A 12,502-nucleotide genomic window follows, 5' to 3' on the forward strand; every position below is an offset into this window, starting at 1 on the left:
AATTCAGCATTCAGGCACATTGACCAAAGGACACGGGCCTTAGCTCCTTCCCAGAAGTGCTGTCAGGGATTCGCTCTCCGGGGCAGTGCTGTGTACTAAATGTGCCAGCATTCGCAGGAGGGGAGGGGGGTCTGTGTCTTTCCTTTAGGGAGACAGCATGCATGGGGCTGGTTAGGGAGCCTTGCTCTCTCTGGCCGTGCTCTGTACACACTAAGCTAATAGAGATGGCGTCTTCTTGTGCACCCCCAGAGTGTAGGTATTGGCTGAACCCTGACATCGTGTTAAGGTGGCGGGTGGCAGAGATACACTAAGAAAGAGGCCCACCAGCGACACAACCAGCAGGAGATTTAGGCACTGGGAGGTTAAGCACAGGCTACATCCTGTTGTGATCTTGCTGTGAATACGCATTTGGAAAACAAAAAATTTCAGCTGGCAGCTCAGCGAAGCAGAACCTGCCCACGTTGTGCTCAACAGCTGCCTCTCGAGCAAACACCACGATGCTATCTGCCTAATAACTATGGGTGGAATGCCGCTGTCTTATCAGGGTTAAAAGGGTCAGATCAAACTAAGTGGTTCTCGCTGACTGCTTGTGAGGGGGAAATGGTTTCCCTTTTCTCAGAATTGCTCCCTAGCGCGCGGCACCTGGGCTCATTTTTCTAGCACGATAGCCATCTCCAGCCTGTGAAGCAATAACTGCAGCTCTGCACCATGCCAAGCAGCTCCTGGAGGGGCAGGGTGGGGTCTTACACACAATACTTAAAGCTAGGTTTCAGGGTAGCAGCCATGTTAGTCTGTATCCGCAAAAAGAACAGGAGTCCTTGTGGCACCTTAGAGCCTAACACATTTATTTGAGCATAAGCTTTCGTAGACTGCAGCCCACTTCATCAGATCCATAGAATGGAACATATAGTAAGAAGATATATACACATACAGAGAACATGAAAAGGTGGAAGTTGCCCAACCAACTCTAAGAGGCTAATTAATTAAGATGAGCTATTATCAGCAGGAGAAAAAAAAACCTGTTTGTAGTGATAATCAAGATGGCCCATTTCAGATAGTTGACAAAAAGGTGTGAGGATACTTAACATGGGGAATAGATTTAATTTGTGTAATGACTCAGCCACTCCCAGTCTCTATTCAAGCCCAAATTAATGGTATCTTGTTTGCAAATTAATTCCAGTTCAGCGGTTTCTCATTGGAGTCTGTTTCTGAAGCTTTTCTGTTGCAAAATTGCCACCTTTAAGTCTGTTACTGAGTCACTAGAGAGGTTGAAGAGCCCCGACCAGGGGTATTCTATTTGCTACCCAAGATCCATAAACCTGGAAATCTTGGATGCCCCATCATCTCAGGCATTGGCACCCTAACAGCAGGATTGTCTGACTATGTGGACTCTCTCACAGATTGTCAACTGCCTGAAATGGGCCATCTTGATTATCACTACAAAAGTTTTTTTTCTCCTGCTGATAATAGCTCATCTTAATTAATTAGCCTCTTAGAGTTGGTCTGGCAACTTCCACCTTTTCATGTTCTCTGTATGTATATATATCTTCTTACTATATGTTGCATTCTATGCATCTGATGAAGTGGGTTGTAGCCCACAAAAGCTTATGCTCAAATAAATTTGTTAGTCGCTAAGGTGCCACAAGTACTCCTGTTCTTTTTACTTAAACTAGGTTTTCAGAACAGCCTAGGAGTTGGGCACCCAGCTGCTACCGAATTTCAATTTGGTCACCAAATGCCCGTACGCTCTGTTGAAAACACTAACCTTCAGCTCTCACTTTACTATGCCAGTGACTGTGCTCACTGAGCGTCCGTAACCAGCACCCAAGGGCTGGCCCAGCTGCCACATGTCCACACCTACACAGACACGCCCAGCAGCACACAGGTGGCCATGTTGACTTCAGGCCAGGCTAGCCAGGGTGTGGTCCTTCCCTGGGACAGCCACCAGCAGTGCCATGCCAGGATCTGCTAGCCTAATAGCCCAAACGGCGCAAGTAATCTCCCACTCCTGTCCCACAGTGCACTGCTCCGCTCTACTCTGCTTCCCACACTCACAGCAGATACCACAGGACTCTGGTCCATGCTAGTTTCCCCAGCAAATCAGATTCTTCAGTAGCGACTGGATTCATCCTGCTTCTGCCACCGATGTCTCATTGGTAGGACCCTACCAAATTCACGGTCATGAAAAATGCGTCACAGACTGGGAAATCTGGTCTTGTGTGTGATTTTCCCCTATACTATACAGATTTTACAAGGGAGACCAGTGTTTCTCAAATTGGGGGTCCTGACCCAAAAAGGAGCTGCAGAGAGGTCACCAGGTTATTTTAGGGGGGGGGTCACACTATTGCCACCCTTACTTCTGTGCTGGCTTCAGAGCTGGGCAGCTGTTGGCCGAGCACTCAGTTCACCCTGCCAGCAGCAGCACAGAAGTAAGGGTAGCAATACCATACCATGCCACCCTTACTTCTGCGCTGCTGTCTTCAGAGCTGGGCGGCTGGAGAGTGGCAGATGCTGACTGAGGGCCTATCTCTGCAGGCAGCAGCAGAAAAGTAAGGGTGGCAATCCCTTACCATGCCTTCCTTGCTTCTGCGCTGCTGCTGCAGCTGGCGGCGGTGCTGCCTTCAGAGCTGGGCTCCCGGCCTGCAGCCTCCGCTCTCCAGCAGCGCAGCTCTGAAGGCAGCACCACTGCCAACAGCAGTGCAGAAGGGTAGCAGTATCGCAACCCCCCCTACAATAACCTTGCAACTTCCCCCCAATTCCTTTTTGGATCAGGACCCCTACAGTTACAACACCACGATATTTCAGATTTAAATAGCTGAAATAATGAAATTTACAATTTTTAAAATCCTATGACCATGAAATTGACCAAAATGTACCATGAATTTGGTAGGGCCTTACTCCTTGGTGGCAGCTACTCAGCAGACATGCGGTTCCTGGGAATGAAATCCAAGCCCAGCTGGAGGCATTCATAAGGAATACTTTGGTCTATGGCCAGGTGCAGGTGTCAGAGCGACCGATGTGCTGGCTTCACTCAGAGCTGCAAGCAGTGCCGGGAAAAGGTCAAGAGCCTTGTGGCCCAGTACAATCAGAACGGGCGTGGTACTCCTAGCTCCAGTGCCAGGTGGAAAACAGGTCTGGTCTGTGAGGAGCGTGACTGATTCCCTCAGTTTTCAGCCTGCTGCATAGTCTAATGTGCTTCTGTGTAGCAGGCAGGCTCCAGCCACTGCTGTGGAGAGGAAAGAGGGGGGAGGGGAAGAACACCAGGACCAGGGAAACCAGATGGACATGGGCTGGCCCAGGAGACACCCACATCCCATGATCTAGGAATGGCAGTGGAGACGGTGTTTCTCCAGGTACATGTAGTCTGGGAATGGTTTTCATGAGCCCTGGTGTTCATGCCCCGTGCCTGGCCGCGCTACAAACCCACCCAAGAACCTGCCCTGTTGATCGTCCAATGCTCACACCTAAGACACCTTTCTAGCGGGCGAGGGGGAATGGGCACAGGGTTCCATGGATAGCTCCTGTGCCATTTGGAAAACCCCATTGTTGAAATGTCTCAGGGATCTCCGGCACACTGGCCTCGCACACAGTGTGCGTTGCTGTGCATTCCCCACCACAGCAGCGCTGATGTCCCAACCCCAAACTGGTGCTCAGCTGAGCAGTAACAATAGCAGCTAGCCAGACCGTTTCCTCGGTGAGGGGACCCTCCGCCCCATGGTCTGGTGGTGTAACGTCAGGGCTAGCTCGCCACACAGGCAGAAAAAGCTTCTCAGTGCTGCAGCTGTTGCTGCTCAACTCCAGTCCTGAGCAATGCCACTCCCACCCGGCTGTGCTCATGGGCTGGACCCCAAAGAAACACCTCCCCCAGTGAGCAGCAGCTTCAAGTACTGCTTATTGCAGTGCGGGGTTGTAAACGACCACTGCAGCCATACATCTGTGCAATCTAACAACAATCTCAGCTCTCCGCCAGGACACCCTCCACCTCCTGCAGAGTGGTCGGCCCAGCCTATTGGGAATTGGCATCAGTCCCCAACAAGTTATGGGACTTTGACCTCTTTTCTTACCATTCTCCTGTGGTCTCTTTTGAAGTGTCCCACAAGTCAGTGCCCTGAGGGACTGTGGAATAGATCCCCAGAGGGCAGTGCTGCTCCCATGATGTGCTTCAGCTCGTGTGTGGATACGAGTACAAATACCATTGCTGCAGTGCAGACTAGAGGGGGATGAATTGCAGAACTGCTCCCCTGTGTAGGCCCTGCTCGAGCACTCTAAAAGGTACCTAGTTCACATTGCTGTTGTCCCGTTTCAAACAGGGCTATTTTTACCATGCACTTTTCGAGCACGCCAACAGGGTCTACACACAGCGTTTAGAGCACTTCCCTTTTGATTCACACTGTGGCACCATGTAGACATACCCTTGGTGGGGTATGCACCACACACCAGAGCTGTCTCACCAGTTTCATTACCAACAGTGCCATTCCCTTCCGGAGACGTAGCCAAATTACCTACGACTCTATTGATGCAAAAACCTGCTGTTCACTTCCCCGCCCCCCCTTCAAAAAACTTAATGCAATGCTCATAAAAGATACTGGAGTTTGGCCCTGAAAGCTGACACGCTCCTTTTATCTGCAGGCCAAGAAGAGTGCTGGGCAACCTTCCTTGCAATGCCCTAGCAGTGCTCCCAGCTGGAGGGAACTTACTCTGCAAGATAAGGATGTAGCTCATCTTCCACAAGCCAGACAGGTCTTAGCCCCCAGAAGATTTGTTCATGTCAACCAGGGTGAGGATGTGTGTGACTGGGAGACCCCGCCACCACCTGGAACTCTGCAGACCCTTACAAAGACACTTGTGTACTTCTTTTAGATCTAAGTATTTTATTGCATAGGGTCTTGTTACACTAAAAGCCCTTGTACTGCTGCTTTGGAAAGGTGTGCTCATGCGACACATTGGTACCATTGAAGGATATTGGTAAACTCCTCTGTATTCCCATAGCATATACTATCCCTATGCTTTAGACCAGTGGTCCCCAAACATTTTACATCACACTCCCTTACCTGTAATGTGATCTGTCCACAGGCCTGGGGAGCGGTTGGGAGTCTGGGCCAGGAGCGGGGCCATAGTTGGGGGCTGAGGCAGAGTCCGGAGTTGCGGCTGGGCCGGGAGCCAAGGGCCGAACCGGGGCCGTGGCTGTTATTGGGGGCCAAGCCAAGGCCAAGGTGTGGCTGGGTGGTGCTCCCTCCTCACCCCCTGTGGGGGCTACTCCAGGCCCTGCTGCATCCCCCTGTGATGGGGAATGGGCACCGCATCTAGTGCAGGGTGGGTGCTCCCCATCCTCCTTGCATGCAGGGGGGTGCTCCCAATCCATAAGTTCCCCGCCCTGTTCTAGGTCCCAGAATTATAAGGCCGAAGAACCAACGTTCATAGGATTGTCCTTATCCGTAGGGTGATCAGGCCTAATAGCTAGAGTCCAGTGGCTTGCCCTTCTCTGCATAGCGGTAAGGTCTAGTGGCCAGAGTCAACTGGGGTTGCCCTTATCTGCAGGGTAGTAAGGCCTAGTGGCCAGACTCAAAGACAATGAGCTTCACCTAGGGGTGCGTGGCAGCTAGGATAGGGGGACCTGGGCCCCCCATATTTCATCAGGTCCCAACCCAGGGCCCTGTCAGTGGCGAGGGTCTCTGCCACAGAGTCAATAGGGATCCAATCGCAACACGCGGACGGTTCTCAGCCCTGCGGCTGGTGTCCCCCATGGGCTGCTTCCTACTCTGTCCCTTGTAGTTGTGGTCCAGGCATCGCCAGACTCATCGGTACAGATGGCTCCCAGTGATCCTGGGTTCTCCTGGACGTCTGCATCTCCGCCTGGGTCTCGGCATTCCTGGCTCCCGCTGTCGGTGCTTCTTGGGCTGGAGCCTGTAGTGTGCAAGCATCCTTCCCCTTTAGCTGTCTGCCCAGACTGAGCTGAGCTGCTCCTCTTTATACTACTGCTGCACTTGGAGCATGCCCAGTAGGGCTTGGTGGGCCTGGCTTCCTCAGCCCACAATGTTGATCTTTCTCAGTCTAGTGCAGCTGAGTACACCCCATCATCCCCCAAATATTCTTTCTTGCCCCCCTGTGGGGGTGCACCCCACTGTTTGGGGAGCACTGCTTTAGACACGGTAGTTTTACAATCTTTCATATACGGGGAAATCCGACAGAGGATAAAGGCCTGATTTTCAGAACTGCAGAGCACTCTTAACTCCAGTTGAGATCAATGAGAGCTGCAGGTGCTGAACAGCTTTGAAAATCAGGTCCAAAATTACCTGCTCAAGATTCCATATAACCCAATGAAAAGACCAGGAAAAGAAGGAAGCCTTGACTTCCGCATGGTTTTGTTAAGTAACTTCTATGTCTTAAAACCAGGTGGTATGTAGCTAGGCTGTATGCAATCGTCCCACATGAGGTGTAATCACAGCACATTCATCCTGAGCATAAGACTCTCCTAATGACAGATGGCCAAATAATGGTGTGGTTCTCCCAACAGCAGGAGGAGTTGAGACCTCTGACCTCAGTACTCTTGTGGTTTTACCCCACAAGGCTTGAACTGAGAGCTCCCTAGTTACCACTCCCCTACTTAGCCTCTGCTACACTTGTTTCTATTAACCTATGCACAAATGGTGTTTTGCCAGTTCCTTTGTAAATAACATCCCTAGCCCGCTAGAATGTGTTGTAGATCTAAATTACATTATCTCAGGGCAGGTCTACGCTGCCGCTGAAATCGATGTAACTTACGTCGCTCAGTGGGGTGAAAGAGACACGCCCCCGAGCGACCAAGTTACACTGATTGAAGCGCTGTCCACACCATCGCTCTGTCTGCAGGAGACGCTCTCCCATCCACACAAAGCGTCTTCACCAGACGTGCTACAGCAGTGCAGCTTCTCATGTAGACCTGCCCCCGAGCAAGCTTTTCTGGAGAGAGGCATGGTTTGAATTTGGTCTGTGGTTGGTACAGCGAGTTTATCTTCTGTTCTATTTCAGCAGAGGAGAGTTTATCACTGCATTCACTCTCGCCAAAAAAGCTGTGTGGTTAACATCAAAACCATCTCGTTAGAAAACATAAGGAGGTACCTTAAGACAGGGAGCAGAATAACTCATTGGATCCCAAAGCCATAGCCCTGAGCCAAGTGTCATTGCTCATTCTCTAAAAGGGAAGCATTTTTTTAGGAGGGAGGGAAGGTGTAGAATTAAAACATCAAGCTTAAATACAGCATTTGCTCTGTGGTTCAGGGGGCACGGAGATAATGAATCTAGACAGACTGACCCTGTTAAACGCTGCAAGATTTCAACTCTCCCTCAGCTGACTCAGAAACTACTAATGGACAATTCAAGTGCGAAAACACAAGCCAGTTGTCAACTGCAGGGCTGGTTGGAGTGGGAGGGTTTACTGGGAACCCAGAACTCCATAAACCCATGTGAACTAAGGCTATGTCTACACTACCACTTACGTCGGTATAACTTATGTTGCTCAGGGGTGTGAATAAGCCACCCCCTGAGCAAGGTAAGTTACACCGACCTAGGCACCAGTGTGGACAGTGCTATGCTGGCAGGATAGCGTCTCCTGCCGACATAATTACTCAACCCCTGAGTAAGAGGAGAGATCTCTGATGCAGCTGCACCGTTGTAAGCTTGCTAGCGTAGCCATAGCCTTCGTTTTAAAATTGGTCAGGGGTTGTTATCAACTCATAGAATTTAATAGCCGGAAAGGTCCATTGTGATCATCTAGTCTGAACTCCTGGATAACACAGGCTAGGGAACTTCACCCAGCGATTGGTTCAGTTCATATCTGTAGCATTTTGGAGACTTTAAACTCCAATGGGATTCGCACTCTGGGACTGGCAAGAGGTCTTGGTGATAGTACAGACTAAAGCCTATATTGCACAGACGCTGGATACTACAGAACAAACGTTAACTGATGGTGTCTTGATGACTGTAGTTACTTAACCTTTTCAAACCTATTAAAAGGCAGGAGAGAGTTGACCGGGGATCTGTAAGTTGACGCTGGCATGACACCGAATGCTAATTCATGGAATTAAAATCTAAATACCTTTTTCAGTGTTGGTTCAGAGGGAACTCTTTTCCCAGTAAGGAAAAAGTAACAGCAAACAGAGAGAAGTTAGAATCAAGAGGAGGAACATTGCTTTTCTTATATATTTAGTTTACAGTCCTTGAAGCTCCAGTTAAATCTGGAGAGGTTTATGCTGTGTTTTGTGTCATAATGTGAGCTGTGCGTGCATTTTTTTCTGATTGGAATAATGTTCCATCTAAAGCAGGGCTTGGGGGATATGCACTTCGTCAAACAGGACGATTGGAATTTTAGGGGAAGATTTGTTTCTTTGCTTCCGACCGCTCCACACCATACACAGACAGAGCACCCACCCTGGAAAATTAAACCGAGCCTCTTTTCCAGCATTCCAAATACCAGAACTTCACATTCCAGCAGAAGAGCTTATATCACACTTGCACACGCAATGCCAAGTGAGTTACCAACGTCCGCAGAACACGGAGGACTAGCTTATGAAAACAGTGTTGGACCTCTCAAAAAAGGACTTGTAAGGTCACAGCAAGCCCAGTAGATGTCATCTCTCCTCCACCCCTCCTTAATGATTGCTTGTAGGGTGGCACTCAAAACACAGAAGGAAAAGCTAGTAAAATATATGCCTAGCACACTCATTGTTCAGCTTGCATCTCATCTGCAAGGCTAATACAAGGTCCAGGTGGCAAGAGGAGTCTCAAAACTGGCCCATGCTGAAGTGAGAGCTGGCACACAGCCATCTGGATAGGTGTGAGGACTAAGGAAGTGTGTGACTGTGTTGCCAATTCCTGCTGCACAATTTGGCCCCTAGACCTGCCTATCTCCTGTGGCAGACATGTTTCTGAGTGGTACCTGCATATGCGCATTTCCACAGGGGGAAATGCCAAGCTCCAGCCTTGAGGCTGGAGGATCTGATGAGGCCCACAGCCTGAGAGCTCTGCAGTGCTCCAGGCCAGTCTGGAATGGAGAACTGTGGCCCAGGTGGTTGGGCACACACATTTGTCACTAAGGACTTTCCTGCTTTACTTGCACATCTGACATTATGCTGGAACTGCAGAAGCTGATCTGAAAGCCCCGGTGTGAACGGGGAGTTAGCAATACACTACCAAATGGAGTAAAACAGCTGATTTTTGATCAGCCCAAGGAAATAGGCAAGCCCCCTTCCTGCCTATCTCAACATCTAACTGGGCCCCCAAGGCAGTTTTTAAAGAAGCCTTTTCACAATAGACTTGGTGCAGGAAAAGGGAGCTGGCCAGATGTGGTTGCTTAGACAAGAGCACTGCCCTAAATGTTGGGAGTGCCTGGCAGCACTTTCATTCAATGATTAAAGTATTTGGTCCCTAGCTGGAAATGCAGAATTACGACAGACTGAATCTGGACAGCGCTGCTCGAAGTAATGCCAGGAAGCCTAATTTTTATGATTGGTAACTAAAGCCAAATGAATCATTTATTTAAAAGAACTCTGTAACTTAGATTTTTAGAGACATATAAAATAATAATGACTTTTACTTTGCCTTTTATACTCCAACATTTTGATTTATGGTTTTATATTAGAGAAAGAAATTAGTGCTCAACTGCTGGCAATTATTATGAAATCTTTACATTTGTAAGTGCAACAAATACTTTGTTGTTTAAATGTGACCACTACTCATTCCCCCTCACTCTTGGTGGCTTTTTAAAAAAATATATAATTTGTTTGCTTTGATGTCAATACCTATGAAAGACCTATTTATAGAAATACAGCTGCATCAGAATGGTGTGCCTAACAGAACTGCGTGTGACATGGGGATGGAAATATAAATTGGAAAAATCATAAGGATACAGGCTTTATTTCTTTTCAGTTCAGTCAAACAATCACAATCCTGTATAATATGAAGCCCCAGGTTTGATGGCGATTCCATGTTGATCCTAGAAAGGCTACCACTGCAATGTCAGATTATTACAATTATTGCGGATCATTCTAAAATAAAAATGAGCTGAATCCCACAAGGAGGCAAGACGTTTCCTTAAATTAAATATTACGGTGGTTTGTCTTACTCTGAGGTCATTCTCTTACACTCTAATTCCCGAATCACTTACACGTGTGTCCTTTGTGCTGCATATACAGTAAATGGTGAGCAAAGAGATTGAAAGCAGCTTCTTTATCATTCAGGTTTTGTGGTCATTCGGTGTTAGGGCTTCAAAGCACGGTGGGCTTCATTTCAGCCAGATCCACTTGTCCCCCACCTCGGAGTTGTAACCTTTGTCAAAATTGCGACCAGGAAGCTAGAAAAAACAAACAAGCTCAGTCAGGACTAGGCCATTTATGATGATAAACCATTTTTTCTTCTTCCTCCGCACTTCACCCCCTCCTTCCCCCAACACCTTTGGCCAGGTTTTCAATTTAAAAAAAGACTAGTGATTTTTGGGTGCCCAATTTTCAGCACTTTCTAAAAATCAGGCCTCTTTAAAGTAACTTTAGTTGGGCATCCACAATGAGAAGTTGCTTTAAAAACCATTGGCCAATATTTCTCTTGGTTGACAGCTTCAGAAACCTGGAGGGATCCTAAACATTTAAAGGGTTCATTGAAGTTTGTCCCACAGAAATAGAGTAAGAGTGTAGATACTAATCCCAAAATAAATGCAAATTAACAATACGAAAGATGGCATGCATGAAAAATCCAATTAATTATTACAGTAAAACTAATCAATTTAAAATACATTAATATTCAGCCTGTATATGCAGATCTAACTTGAATTCATTAAAACAGAAAACTTTTTCAAGGGGTCAGTATTTTCATTGCATTTTCAATTTGCATTTAACAGACAGCGGCTTCCTAATTTGCATGGCAGCTAAAGTTCCTCATACCATTTATTCAGGTCTCAGCGACTTCATCTGAAAATAAAGCGATGACAACCTTTGGTTGGGACACATCACAACCTTATGCTATGCTACTTATGCACAGTGTAATGCATTTCCAAATAGAATTCTTTATTACTTAACACACTGTCCCTTTAAATGGAAACCAGTCTTCTGGATAGATTTTAGACAGCTTTTCCCTTAACATTCTAGAAAGTTCAGTCCCCTTCAAGTGGGATCCCAATGGACTCTCCAGCTGGCATGATCCATCTTTTTAGACAGTTCTGGTGAGAGACTTATCTAAAAACAGTTCTGGCAATTTCTGTGGTATAGCCCAGGTCCAACCCTCTGGGATGTGTCGGCCTAAGATCATAAGGGAAAGGGAAGCTGATCAGGACTTGAAGTTGACAGGTAAGAGGAATGAGTGGAGAGAACCGTGCAAGTGTGAAAACCAAGGAACAGGTGGGAAGTGCAGAGAAAAAAGGGGAGAGGCCAGGATTGCTAGGAAAGGAGATAGGATTGATCCTCTAACTTGAGAGAGGACAAGAAGGGGGGTTATAGATGGAAGTAAAGCAAAGGTGCATGGGAAGAGCTGAACAAGAGTTCTATTGCTTGGTAGGATGGGAAGCTTTAATGGAAAGCAACTGTGGGATCCATGTCTGAGCTGGGCAGGGGATCAGCAGACCTTCTGAGTATAAGCAAGAGCATGGAAAATTCAAGTGCAATATTAAAAAAGATAATCCCTTTATGGACAGTCTCATGCAATTTCTCAGTACACACACACACACACACACACACACACACACACACACACACACACACACACACACACACACACACACACCTCTTCTACTTCAAGAACTACTTCCTGTATGGAGGTGGAAGGAAAGGAGCGCAGGCAGCCTTGCTGAGCAATGCCAGGACAGCATAGTCCCCTGCCTGTGCACATGAACAGGAAGTCGAACCAAAGCATTACACAGCCTACATTTTCAGTATCCAGGAACAGCACAAAACCATCCCACGGTACACAGTGAGAAATCCCACTCCAATACAGAATTCAATTTCAAGCTGCTAAGATTTTGGGGTGGAGGCAGTGGGGTGTTTCTTTTGAGTATCAGCATTTTTAAAGGATTACAAATTACAATGTCTAAGGCCAGGCCTACACTAGGAAAGGTTTGCTTGGATAGCTATCCTGCCAATTGACGAAAAGGTGCTCTGGCTGTCAAAGCTTATTTCAGTTCCCCGAGTGAAAGACGGTACATCAGCAAATGCACTTTTATGCCACTATAACTGTGGCTATACTAGGCCTCTGGTCAGTATAGAAACATAAGAAAAGTTACACCCCTATCCAGTGAGAGTTTTAACGTAGACCCAGTGTAAACTGACCCACCCAGTAGAGAGACAAGGTTGGTGAGGTAATATCTGATTGGACCAGCTTCTGTTGGTGAGAGAGACAAGCTTTCAGACTTACACAGGAGCTCTTCTTCAGGTCTTGGGACCAACACATCTAGAATACTGCATGTATTCAGTAGACACATACTGAGGCCTTAGTCTACAATCTGATCCATATGGGTGAAACCAGACATAAAATAACTACTTTG

The 12,502-nt window shown here is 47.4% G+C and overlaps 1 protein-coding gene across 1 annotated transcript in view; it reads right to left on the minus strand.

Moving 5' to 3' along the window:
- Positions 1 to 9,875: 9,875 nt before the first annotated feature.
- Positions 9,876 to 12,502, minus strand: part of NDUFA10 (NADH:ubiquinone oxidoreductase subunit A10) — a 61,042-nt gene continuing 58,415 nt past the window's right edge. Inside the window, exon 10 of the mRNA XM_005311490.5 lies at positions 9,876 to 10,327. Coding sequence (XP_005311547.2) covers positions 10,259 to 10,327 — 69 coding nt within the window. The 3' untranslated portion in view covers positions 9,876 to 10,258. The remainder of the gene's footprint in view (positions 10,328 to 12,502) is intronic.

This window comes from Chrysemys picta, chromosome 11 (assembly GCF_011386835.1).
Source record: "Chrysemys picta bellii isolate R12L10 chromosome 11, ASM1138683v2, whole genome shotgun sequence".
Classification (NCBI taxonomy): domain Eukaryota; kingdom Metazoa; phylum Chordata; order Testudines; family Emydidae; genus Chrysemys; species Chrysemys picta.